Here is a 13,957-nt window from a genome sequence, read left to right on the forward strand (position 1 = left end):
GCTAATTGTACCAACATTTCCAGTGCTAGGTGACAATCTGTGCTCTAATATTCCAGAAATTGAACATAAGTTAGTATGAAAGGGAGAGAGAGAGAGCAAGAGAGAGAACAAGGTTGAGCGAGGGAGTGGGTGAGAGAGTGTAAGAGAAAGAGAACGAGAGAGATGTTCATTTCAGATTTTCAACAGTTACAATTTTTTGATTTTCAGTTAATAATAAATGTATCTTTCAAATTTCTGGGCCTTTCACTGCCAATTTCTAGGCATCTTTGACTCTCCACTGTTCTGTAGGTCTCTGTTACATTTCTTTTTAATGGATGATTTACAAACTGAAAATAAGCGCTTCTCTGGAGAGATGGTTGCTCACATATGAGCCGATTTAGTCTGGGTAAACATGGAAACCAGTGGATTGAAGGTAGCGTTCAACATACTGACAATTCCAGCACACTTAATCGCTGGCTACTCATGTGATTTAAAGAGAGCTACATGTGAGATTAAACAGCCAGTTTGTCAATATCTGCACTATTGGCTCTCACACAGATATCAAGACAAATCACATTTCTCTGTCTTTCCTCAACATAATTTTGTATCTTATTTTGTCAATATCAACCCTATAATAAATCATGATCTAGTTTCTGTATACACACTTTCCCATGATTGATTGACCTCATGTGGAAAAAGCATGATACATTTTCTCTGTTCTTTCTTTCAGTTATTATTGTGAATTTGAAACACTTTATACCAATTCTTTAGACTTTGTTCATGCCAGCATCAAATTTATTCACTCTTCCACCAGAGCTGTTGTCTTGAGCTGCCATACCACTAATCTTCGGAAATCTTACTCTCTTCTCTTTCTGTCATACCAATCATTCCAACTAAGCTTGTGGTCACCAATCCTAATATCTCCTTATGTACTTTGGTGTCAATTCCTGTTTGACAATGGTCCTGTGAAACAGCTTTGGGATTTTATTCTACAATGGAGGAACAGCGTGATTATATTGATGTTGATTATTCATTGTCAAAATTATGTATTTTCTAAAAACAATTTCCAAATCACAGCTGATTTCTGATTCCCTAAAAAAGAATGTGTTTCGCCCCCCCCCCCCCCCCCAGTATTCTAGACTGCTGGGAAATGCTCTTTTGGCATTGAATAGGAGTAGAATTAGGTCATTCGACCCATCAAGTTTACTCTGCCATTCAACCATGGCTGATCTATCTCTCCCTCCTAACCCCATTCTCCTGCCTTTTCCCCTTAAACTCTGACATTTGTACTAATCAAGAACCTATCTATCTCTGCCTTAAAAATATCCACTGACTTGGCCTCCACAGCCTTCTGAGGCAAATAATTCCACAGATTCACCACCCTCTGACTAAAATCCATTCCCAGTACTCAATGATCACATGGGCAATGAAGCATGATGAAAGTGAGTCTAATCTACAATTATAAAATATCAGACTCTATTCAATGAAAAAGCCAAAAGAAAATGGTCAATAATGAGCCACCTCAGCTCACAATGAACATGACATTTGACATTATATTTAATAATATGCAAACATACTTCATTTCACATATCAAGTGTCACACTTCCAGCATCTCATCTCAATTATCTGATGACTCATCATCATCAATGCTATTCAAACTAAATTTGCATCTTGAAACATATTACCAAAGGATAAACTGCAATAAGATGTCATCTACAACCATTTCTTTATTTTAGTAAGTAACATTGATCTTTCCATTTCTGAAGCTTCTGGACTTCACATCACCAATAAATATATCTGTTTAATGTTCCCTCTGGATATGCCAACATTTTAATGAAAAAGGAATGAATTCGCCAGTGGCTGCAATGTGGCAAGTATTATTGGTACTTGTTCATTATTGTCACATGTAGGAAGATAAAGTTAAAACTTTGTTTGCATATTAGCCAGGCAAATCATACCACACATGAGTATGATAGCAAGTACAAAAATAGAAAGAAAACAATTTGCAGAATATTGTGTTACAACTACAGAGAAAGTGCAGATTAAAAACAAATGTCCCAGGGCCACAACAAGGTAGATTGATAGATTGGGAATACATCCTTAGTATCTGAGAGGTCCATTCAAGAATCTGAAAATAGCAAGGTGGAAGCTGTTCTTGAATCTTGGTGGATGTTGCCTTCAAGCTTTGTATCTTCTATCCGATGGGAGAGGGAAGAAGAGAGAATGACAAGGGTGTGTGATTGGTCCTCAACTATGTTGCCTGCTTTCCCCAAGGAAGCATGAAGTGCATTTGGAGCCAATTGTAGGGGGATGCTGGTTTGCTTGATGGACTGGGCTGCGTCCATACGTCTCTGCAATTTATTACAGTCTTACACAGAGCAGTTGCCATGTCAAACTGTGCTGCATCTCAATAGGATGATTTCTATGGTGCATCTGCAGGAAATTGGCAAGAGTCACTGGAGACACGCCAAGTTTCTGAGAAAGTAAATATGTTAGTGTGCTTCCTTTGCCATGATGCCAATGTGGTTGGACTGGGACAAATTGTTGGTGATATTTGTTCCTAGGAACATGGATTACCTTCCAACATCTGCTCAGGAATCTGCTCTGGCTGCAGAGCATGGTGACTATTTGCTTGCTGGCCCCAGATGATCTATTTTTGTAGCTCCTCCAGGTAAATTTCTAGTTGATGTTAAGCTGCATTAGCTGAAGTATCCTCCTGAACTTTGAATAGTAAAAAAAGAATCCCTTAAAGTAAAAGTACAAAGCTGGAGTGGCTGGGGCAATAAATGTAGACTTATTTGTGCTCATATCAAGATACAGTAACTCCTACCAACTGAAGGTATTTATTCACAAAATGCTGGAGTAACTCAGCAGGCAGCATCTCAGGAGAGAAGGAATTGGTGACGTTTCGGGTCGAGACCCTTCTTCAGACTGATGTCAGGGGAGCGGGACAACGGAAGGATATAGGTGGAGACAGGAAGGCAGTGGGAGATCTGGGAAGGGGGAGGGGAAGAGAGGGACAGAGGAACTATCTAAAGTTGGAGAAGTCAATGTTCATACCGCTGGGCTGCAAGCTGCCCAGGTGAAATATGAGGTGCTGTTACTCCAATTTCCGGTGGGCCTCACTATGGCACTGGAGGAGGCCCATGACAAAAAGGTCAGACTGGGAGTGGGAGGGGGAGTTGAAGTGCTCAGCCACCGGGAGATCAGGTTTGTTAAGGCGGACTGAGCGAAGGTGTTGAGCGAAGCGATCGCCGAGCCTGCGTTTAGTTTCGCCGATGTAAAGAAGTTGACATCTAGAGCAGCGGATGCAATAGATGAGGTTGGAGGAGGTGCAGGTGAACCTCTGTCTCACCTGGAAAGACTGTTTGGGTCCTTGGATGGAGTTGAGGGGGGAGCTAAAGGGACAGGTGTTGCATCTCCTGCGGTTGCAGGGGAAAGTGCCCGGGGATGGGGTGGTTTGGGTAGGAAAGGACGAGTGGACCAGGGAGTTACGGAGGGAACGGTCTCTGCGGAATGCAGAAAGGGGAGTGGATGGGAAGATGTGGCCAGTGGTGGGGTCCCGTTGTAGGTGATGGAAATGTTGGCGGATGATTTGTTGGATACGCTGGCTGGTGGGGTGGAAGGTGAGAACGAGGAGGATTCTGTCCTTGTTACGAATTGGGGAAGGGGGAGCAAGAGCGGAGCTGTGGGATGTAGAAGAGACCCTAGTGAGAGCCTCATCTATAATGGAAGCGGGGAAGCCCCGTTTCCTGAAGAATGAGGACATCCCTAATGCCCTAGTGTGAAACACCTCATCCCGTGAGCAGATGCGGCGTAGATGGAGGAATTGGGAGTAGGGGATAGACTTTTTGCAGGAGACAGGGTGGGAAGTTGGGTAGTCCAGATAGCTGTGCGAGTATGTAAGATTATGTGGATAATGAGGAATCAGTGGATGTGATGTACTTAGATTCCCAGAGACATTTGATAAGGTTTTCCATAAAATGCCATTAAGGAAATTGAATGCTCCGGGTGCATAAAGGAGCAGAGTGGAGTGGATGAAAGATAGTCTCATTCACTGGAAACAGGTAACAGGGATAAATGGCCTTTCTCTGTGTGGCAAGATATAATGAGTTGTGTACCACAAGAATTAGTGCTGGGACCTCAATTTTTTTAAATTAATAAACAATTAGATGAAGGCACCAAAGGTTTGGTTGTGAAGAACAAGATAAAGAGTTGTGTGAACATTAACAAGGTTTCAGACGGATATAGACAGTGGGCAAACATCTTGCAAATGGAGCATAATGTGGACAATTGTCCATTTTGAAAGGAAAAACACATAAGAAACAAAATAAATAGTGAAAGATTGCAGTAGTCTGAGGTCCAAACATACCTTAAATTAAATTATCCATGAATTTGTCACCAGAAACTGAATTTCCCAAAACAATGATTTTTATGCTGTTTTATTCTCATGATATGAATCTCACTGTGAATAGCAGATTTTATTCATCGTGATTACCTTTGAGAATTACTTTTGTTCAAGTATTGAAGGTGCTCCCATGGTGCTAATAGAAGGGGACATTTATTGTTTTGACACATTTGATAATGAAGGGATGGCAGGCTACAATGAAGTCATGATGACGAACGACTTAAAGATAAAGATGTTTCCATACATTTATTAACCTTGTCCTTTTATTAGCACAGATTATAGGTTTGTATAAAAACACTAAGAAAATCTTGACAACTTCTGGCAGTGTATCCTGGAGGCAGAATTCTCTCTAACCACATTTTATTGGTGATGGAGGTTCAGAAGTTTTGATAAAATTCATATCAAGATCTGAAATGGGCTTATCTAGTGTTGTTCCAGATGCTTAGTTCAGTTTAGTTTATTGTCACATGTACCAATGTAGTGAAAAGATTTTTGTTGTGTGCAATCTAGTCAAAGACAAAGACTATACATAATTACAGTCAACCCTTACACTGTGTGCAGATAAAGGATGAGGGGTACAACATTTGGTGCAAGATAAAGTCCAATTAAAGTTAGTTCTAAGGTCGCCACTGAGGTAGGTGGGAGGTCCAGAGCACACACTAGCTGATGAGAGGACAGTTCAGTTGTCAGATAACAGCTGGGAAGGAACTATCTCTGAATCTGGAGGCATGCGTTTTCACACTACTGTACCTCTTGCCTGATGGGAGAGGGGAGAAGAGGGTGAATGCGGTAAGACTGGTCCTTGATTGTGCTGGTGGCCTTGCTGAGGCACCGTGAAGTGCAGATGGAACCAATGGAAGGGAGGTTGGTTTGCATGATTGTCTGGGCCATGACCACAACTCTCTAAAGATTGTTGTGGTCTTGGTTGGAGCTGTTCCCAAGCTACGCTCTGATTCATCCCAGTAAAATGCTTTCTATGGCATATCTGTTGAAGTTGGTGAGGGTTGTTGGGGACATGCTGAATTTACTAAGCACTCTAAGGAATTAGAGACGTTGGTAGCTTTTTTTGGCCATAGCTATGATGTAGCTGGCCCTGGACACATTTCTGGTGATATTTATTTAAAAGAACTTAAAGCTCTCTATTTTGGCACCATCGATGTATACAGTGTGTACTGCTTCACTCCAAAGGAGACAATCTCCTTTGTCATTCTGGCATTTAGGGAGAATTTGTTGTTTTGCCACCAAGTTAAGAGGTTCTCAATCTCCATCCTGTACTCCGACTCATCCTTATTTGATATCCGGCCCACCATAGTGGTGTCTCCATACCTGTAAATTGAGCTGGGTTGGTATTCAGTTGCGCAGTCATGAGTGTATAAGAAGTATATTAGGGGGTTGGTAATGCATCCTTGTGGGGCAGCAGTATTGAGGATTATCATTGAGGATGATTTGTCATTTTCCTCACTGATAGTGGTCTGCTGATCAGGAAGTCAAGGTTCCAGTTGTAGAGGGGAGTGCTGACTCCAAGTTCAACAAGTTTGGAGATGAACCCATTTGGGAGTATTAAAAGCAGAGCTGTAGTCTATGAATAGGAGACTGATGTAGGTGCCCTTTTGATCCATGTGTTCCAGCAATGAGCGTAGGCCCAGGGAGATTGCATTAACAGTGGACCTGCTGTAGCGGTAGGTGAACCACAGTGTTACAATTGTACAGGGTGTTGTGGAGCCACATCTGAAGTATAGCACACAGTTTTGGTCCCCTTACCGTAGAAAGGATTTAGTAACATTGCAGGCAGTCCAAAAGAGAATCTCCTGGCTAATTACTGGGATGAGTAGCTTGTCCTATCAAGAGAGGATAAACAGATTGGGTCTGTATTCTTTGGAGTCTAGAGAAACATGGGATACACATGAGACATTGAGATATAAGATTTCAATGTCTCAGATGACAGGAAAGTTGACAAGATGTTTTCACTCATGGGAGAATCTTAAACATGGTATATAGTTTCAAGATAAGATACCAGTTATTTAAATAAAAGTGCACAGAAGTTACTTCTTGCAGTGGGCGATCCATGGCTGGAATTCCCTGCTCCCGGGAGATGTGGAGGCTAGCAATTAGAAGTATTCAAAGTAGAGGAAGGTAAACTTTTGAAGGATCAGGGAATTGAAGACTATGAGGATCTGGCATAAAGGAGGAGTTGAGGACTAGAGTAGATCAGCCATAATGATGGGACAGGCTTGTGTTTACTATACTAGCAAGCCACATGCCATTTGCACACCACACTCTATACATCCAAATACAACTCACTTACATATATCAAAAGCATTGGTCAGCATTGGTCCTTGTGTTCAACTGAGTAGCACTACAGCATGTCTTAATTCACCTTGAAATCAGCACTATATTTTTAAATTCTGTTTTTTGTCTTTTTCAGCTAATTTTGCATTGCTCTGAATTTCTAACAGACTAATATTAATATTTGGTACTTATCAGATACTTTCTGATAGTTTGAAAGAATGGCATCAATGGCATTTCACTGCACTGATACCTTTGTTACATCATTAACAAAACTCAATGGTAATTAAACACAGTTTGCATAGAATATACCTTTGCTGGTTTACCCAAATGAATGTGTGAGCTTATGGCCTCAATGGTTAATTTACTTCTGCATGATTGTTTCCCTTTCAGTAAAAAGATAGGCATGCTATTATTAGTTTTTATCCTTTCTGTTTATAATGAAGTAGCATTTGTCAAGTGCGTATTCGGTTCAGCTAGCATATCTCCATGGGGATATTCATGGAGCCTTAACTGCCCATTAGTTACTTAAATATCAACCAACATTTGTGACTTGATGTAATTAGTGAAGAGCTTTGATATGCATCATTGCTTCTGGAATTGCTCATCTTTTTCTATCCCATGCTGTTTTTGCTGCTTAACGTCAATATATTCCCAGTTCTGGTTACATCAGATAGTTTAGATACACTCAGAGGAGGTCATTTAATTGTTTCAAAAATGTTCATTGGGAATTTAAATCCTGAGCGATGTAAAACAGCCTGACAATTCACTACTATCCATTTTATTCCACTGCAGTCAAACGTATCCCCAATAGCTCTGCAGTCACACATTTGACTCACTATGCTCTATTGTTTGGAAAGATTATGTTATTTCTTCTTCAGTTGCCTTACTTCATAAACCTTAGGGCAAGAAGGTGGCAAACAACATACAACTATCATGCTAAAAAAATAATCTGCCACAAATGCCATCAAATCAGCCATTGAACATCAAGAAAACTCTGTCAGTATTGCACCAAAGGGTTAATGTATTTCAAATGTGTCTATCTAAGTCACTCCATGATCTAATTTCTGTTGTGCTTTCACTTCAAATTCCAATTGAATATTTAACAATGCCATCAATAGAAAAAGTTCCAAGAAAACTGTAAGATGCAAATAAAATGATTAATCAGCAGTAAGCTGATCACTTAAAAGCATATTGATTACAGACCTACCACAATGACAACCTTCACCATCACCATACTTTACAATTTATCTGAATTTGCAAAATCTTCAGTGCTGAGTAATTCAGATGCGCAAAATTTGAACACTGCATCAAACATTAAATACAACTTTTGATAAATGTAACCAAATCTAAAGTCATCGTCATTTAAACCTGTAATACTGCAGCAAAAAGTTTGTCAGGAGCAAATATAATTAAAGGATTTTAATTGTGGTCAATTTTATTTTAATACTTTTTCTGCCTGGAAGATGCTGCCAATGAGTCAGCCTGCTTTTCATCTTATTTAGAATCGAGATAAATTATTTTACTTTTAAGTTTATCATAGAGTCATAGAAAGAAGACCTTCAGGCCACCTGGTAAGTGCCAACCGAATTGGCAAACTGTGCTCGTGGACAAGTGCCTGGATTTGGCCTATTATTCTCTAAACTCTTCTTATTCATATATCTGTCCAAATGTCTTAGAATCTTAAAATGTTTTAGAATTCTCTAACTCAGGGAAAAGTTTGTGAGCATTCACTTTATCCAGGCCCCTCATGAGCTTGTGCATCTCAGTAAGGTTACTCCTGAGCTTCCTGTTCCAAAGGAAAAGTCCCAACTTATCCATCCTCTGTCTATAACTAAAGCCCTTAAGCCCAGGTAACATTCTGGTGAATCTCTTTTTGCACCCTTCCCAACCCTTTCCAGCTTAATAGCATCCTTCCTATAGCTGGGCTATATCTTCCTGGAAAATCATTAATTTTATTTTAAAACAAGATATTAATAAATAAATTGTTGTAATGATAAACATACACAGTCTCTAATTAGGTTTAGTTTAGTTTAGTTTAGAGATATAGCGCAGAAACAGACCCGCCGAGTCTGTACCGACCAGCGATTCCCGCACATTAACACTTCCCTACACACACTAGGGACAATTTACACCTGCACCAAGCCAATTAACCTACAAACCTTAACGTCTTTCGAATGTGGGAGGAAACCGAAGATCTCAGAGAAAACACACGCGGTCATGGGGAGAACAAACAAACTCCGTACAGACAGCACTCATAGTCGAAATCCAAGCCCTGTAAGGCAGCAACTCTACCGCTGCGCCACCGTGCCACCCTTGAATTTGCAGGGCAGAATTTGAGGTTGTGTAGGCATTTACCTTGCAAATGGCTCATTGTAGCGCTGCTTGCATGTTCTTTGTCAGAGCAAATTCAGAAACCACGTGTCTCAATATCCAAGCAAGCTATTTTACATACCCTCCAGTCCACAAGTGCGGGAACATTCAGACCAGGAAGACCATTCTGAGAGCTGGCAGTTTACAGGACATTCCATAAAGCAGTGCATAAATAAATGCCAGGGTGATTCCAATCCCATCTTGAAGAAGAGGAAGCAAAGAGATACACAGAATTCTCATTCAACATCATAATTCAGCTGTATTTCTCAGAGAATACAATTGCATTCCTATAGAGCCTTTAACAAAGCAAAACATCGTGAAAACATTTTCAAAAGAGATTCAATATCTAAAGATATATTAAGAAAGGTAATTAAAAAAAATACAATTTGATCAAGAAAAGGGATAACTAACTTCTTAGAGGAAGACAGATGAAGAGCACTGAATGCTTTGAGGGGAAATTACAAATATATTGCCCAGCAAACCAATAGCTACTTAATTTATACGTTGAATCCAAAAGAGTATTTTTGGATATGGTGTTGCAATATCGTAAATACTTCCGGCTTCCTATTGTCTCATGTGGACCATGCAGAAGAGGTAAAGCTGGAAAAATATAGAGGTGACTACATACGCTAAAGAGCTTTTCCTCAAAATATACACATCATTACTGACATGAAGCTCTGATGTTGAATATTCTGTTTCACAAACATTTTGGCATGATTGATGAACATATCTTTCTGGTGCAAGCCTTTTAAATTTAATTCTCATATCTGATACTCTATAACCTGTATACCATACCGTTGGTGATTTACTTAGAGATGGCTTTAAAATTGGAAATACAAGGATGGAGTTAAAGGGAAAGAGAGTATAGGAAAAGTTAAAGAGAAAGAGAGTATAGGAAAAGTTAAAGAGAAAGAGAGTATAGGAAAAGTTAAAGAGAAAGAGAGTATAGGAAAAGTTAAAGGGAAAGAGAGTATAGGAAAAGTTAAAGGGAAAGAGAGTATAGGAAAAGTTAAAGAGAAAGACACCAGAATTAACGGGAAAGAAAGCTCATGAAGGGACAGGAGAGTGTGGCCAAGTGAAATAAGAATCGATGTGAAAGGTGAGGTAAGTAATGGATTTAAAGTATTATATATGAATGAACAAAGTATAAGAAGTAAAGTGGATGAGCTTAAGGCTCATTTAGATTGGTGGATATGGAATTGTGGGGATGGCAGAGAAATGGCTGCAGGAGGATCGAGACTGGAAACTGAATATACAGGGTATTATGTCCTATAGAAAGGACAGTCAGGTGGGCAGAGGAGGTGGGGTAGCTCTGTTGGTGAGGGATGAAATTCAGTCCTTTGCGAGGGGTGACATAGGGACTGACAATGTAGAGTCGCTGTGGATAGAATTGAGGAATTGTAAAGGTAAGATGACACTAATGGGAGTTATCTACAGCCCCCCGAACAGTAGCCTGGATATAGGGAGCAGGTTGCAGCAGGAATTAAAATTGGCATGTACAAAGGTAATGGCACTGTGGTTATGGGAGATTTCACTATGCAGGGAGACTGGGAAAATCAGGTTGGTCTGGACCCCAAGAAAGAGAGTTTGTAGAGTGCCTCTGAGACGGATTCCTATAGCAGCTTATACTGGAGCCTACCAGAGGGCAGGCAATTCTGGATTTAGTGTTGTCTAATGAACCAGATTTAATAAAGGAACTCAAGGCAAAAGAACCATTTGGAGATAGTGACCATAATATAAGAAGTTTTAATCTGCAATTTGAGAGGGAGAAGGTTAAATCAGAAGTGTCAGTGTTGCAGTTGAACAAAGGGGACTATGAAGGCATGAGAGAGGAGCTGGCCAAGGTCGACTGGAAAAGGATCCGAGCAGGAATGACGGTGGAACAGCAATGGCAGGAATTTCTGAGCATAATCCAGAAGATGCAGGATCATTTCATTCTAAAGAGGAAGAAAGACTCTAAGGGGAGTAAGAGGCAACCGTGGCTGACAAGGGAAGTTAGGGATGGAATAAAACTAAGAGAAAAGGTGTATAACATAGCAAAGAGTAGCAGGAAGCCAGAGGATTGGGAAACTTTCGAAGGACAACAGAAGGTAACAAAAAAGGCAATACAGGGTAAAAAGATGAAGTACGAGGGTAAGCTGGCCAAGAATACAAAGAAGGATAGTAAAAGCTTCTTTAAATATGTTAAGAGAAAAAGATTAGCAAAGACAAATGTCTTGAAGGCAGAAACAGGTGAAATTATTATGGGGAGCAAGGAAATGGCAGAAGATTTGAACAGGTACTTTGGTTCTGTCTTCACTAAGGAAGACACAAACAATCTCCCAGATGTACTAGAGGACAGAGGATCTAGAGAGACAGAGGAACAGAAATAAATTTGCATTAGGCAAAAAATAGTATTGGGTAGATTGATGGGACTGAAGGTTGATAAATCCCTAGGGCCTGATGGTCTGCATCCCAGGGTACTCAAGAAGGTGGCTCTAGAAATCGTGGATGCATTGGTGATCATTTTCCAATGTTCTATAGATTCAGGATCACTTCCTGTGGATTTGAGGATAGCTAATGTTATCCTACTTTTCAAGAAAGGAGCGAGAGAGAAAACAGGGAATTATAAACTAGTTAGCCTGACATCGGTGGTGGGGAAGATGCTGGAGTCAATTATTAACGAAGCAGTAAAAGGATTGGTCCAAGTCAGCAAGGATTTATGAAGGGGAAATCCTGCTTGACAAATCTGGAATTCTTTGAGGATGTGACAAGTAAAATGGATGAAGGAGAGCCAGTGGATGTAGTATATCTGGACTTTCAGAAAGCCTTTGGTAAGGTCCCACACAGGAGATTAGTGGGCAAAATTAAAGCACACGGTATTGGGGGTAAGGTATGGACATGGATAGAGAATTGGTTGGCAGACCATATCTGGAGTATTGTGTGCAGTTTTGGTTTCGTAATTTGAGGCAGTGCAGCATAGGTTCACGAGGTTAATCCCCGAGATGGCGGGACTGTCATATGAGGAAAGATTGGAAAGACTGGGCTTGTATTCATTGGAAATTAGAAGGATGAGAGGGGATCTTATGGAAACATATAAAATTATAAAAGGACTGGACAAGCTAGATGCAGGAAACATGTTCCCAATTTTGGGGGAGTCCAGAACTAGGGGCCATAGTCTAAGAATAAAGGGGAGGCCATTTAAAACTGAAATGAGAAAAAACCTTATTCACCCAGAGAGTTGTGAATTTGTGGAATTCTCTGCCACAGAAGGCAGTAGAGACCAATTCACTGGATGAATTTAAAAGAGAGTTAGCTCGAGCTCTAGGGGTTAGTGGAATCAGGGGATATGGGGAGAAGGCAGACACGGGTTACTGATTGTGGATGATCAGCCATGATCACAATGAATGGCGGTGCTGGCTCGAAGGGCCAAATGGCCTCCTCCTGCACTTATTTTTCTATGTTTCTAAAAACCAATACCATAGCAAACATTACTGTAATAGAATGGATCAGTGGGGTGAAAAAACCCTGTAAATCCGCCCTGTTCTACATTGGACAATAAAAATGTATTAAGAATCATATGCTTTAAAGTAGCTGTGACCTTTAAAGTCCAAAGTATATATATCCATTGTCAGAATTTGGGTTAAACATTTTTCCTGACCTTTTATTCTGTCTCTAATATAGCCAAATTTTTTAGAGTACAGGAAAAAACATGCAGTTCCAACAAAATGTGGCTTTAGGGGTTATTTCACGAGAATATTCTATCAGCAAAGTATTACTTTCATGAAGAATACAGGATATAAAATTGAAGACATTTCTTACTGAAGAAACTCAGCGAGTCAGGTAGCATCTGAGGATGCATGGACGAACAATGTTTTCCTTGTGTTATTATCTTTTTTCTTTGTTATTTTCTGAAGGGATTTTGACAGCAGAATTATTTTGTTTAAAAAAAGTTTCTCAAAATAATGAATACCTTTCTTTTTATATTTTTGTGATATTATTATGAGTGCTGGGAGATAGAATACCACGTTGGACCAAAACATTTTTACACTTGATTCAACAATTAATAGACAAGTGTAGACATTTTCCTATTAGCAAAGTATGGAATGTGGTGCACTATTTTCAGACTGGTGGCAATAAGGCAATTTGTACAAATGTGATGTAACCATATTTTGTTAAGTTAATGGGATGAATACATATTCTGAAGAGATTTTCCTCAAAAATTAAAAGTTTGATAGACTATTTTTGAATCGGGGGTGGTACAGTGGTGCAGTGGTAGTGTTGCTGCCTTGCAGCGCCAGAGACCCAGGTTCGATCCTGACGATAGATGCTGTCTGTAAGGAATTTGTACAGTGTCCCTGTGCAATCCCTGTGTGAGTTTACTCCGGGTGCTCCGGTTTCCACCCACACTACAAAGATGTACAGGTTTGTAGGTTAATTGGCTTCTGGAAATTGTAAATCGTCCCTATCGTGTAAGATAATGCTAGTGTACGGGATGATCACAGGTTGATGTGGACTTGGTGATCCGAAAGCCCTGTTTCCATGCTGTATCCCTAAACTCTAAAGTATCTCTTAAGGTTTATTTCATATTTATTTCATATTTCATATTTCAGATACAGCGCGGAAACAGGCCTTTTCGGCCCACCAAGTCCACACCGCCCAGTGATCCCCGCACACTAACACTATCCTACACACACTAGGGACAATTTTTACATTTACCCAGTCAATTAACCTACATACCTGCACGTCTTTGGAGTGTGGGAGGAAACCGAAGATCTCGGAGAAAACCCACGCAGGTCACGGGGAGAACGTACAAACTCACAATATGCAATCATCTGAGTCTATTAAGAATTTCAGTTGCTACTTGAACAGATAACAGTAATAAGTAAAGCGAAATCAATCAAAAAATGATTTACTTCCTTAAAAATACAA

At 40.1% G+C, this 13,957-nt stretch overlaps 1 protein-coding gene across 4 annotated transcripts in view; it reads right to left on the reverse strand.

Annotated features, from left to right (window-relative positions):
* The window catches only part of thsd7ba (thrombospondin, type I, domain containing 7Ba), a 681,502-nt gene that overhangs the window by 106,456 nt on the left and 561,089 nt on the right, over nt 1-13,957 (reverse strand). For all 4 annotated transcript variants that reach the window (XM_078403389.1, XM_078403391.1, XM_078403388.1 and 1 more), the window contains one exon: nt 9,129-9,246. In XM_078403389.1, the coding sequence (XP_078259515.1) occupies nt 9,129-9,246 (118 nt within the window). The remainder of the gene's footprint in view (nt 1-9,128; nt 9,247-13,957) is intronic.

This window comes from Rhinoraja longicauda, chromosome 8 (assembly GCF_053455715.1).
Source record: "Rhinoraja longicauda isolate Sanriku21f chromosome 8, sRhiLon1.1, whole genome shotgun sequence".
In the NCBI taxonomy this organism is placed as follows: Eukaryota; Metazoa; Chordata; class Chondrichthyes; order Rajiformes; family Arhynchobatidae; genus Rhinoraja; species Rhinoraja longicauda.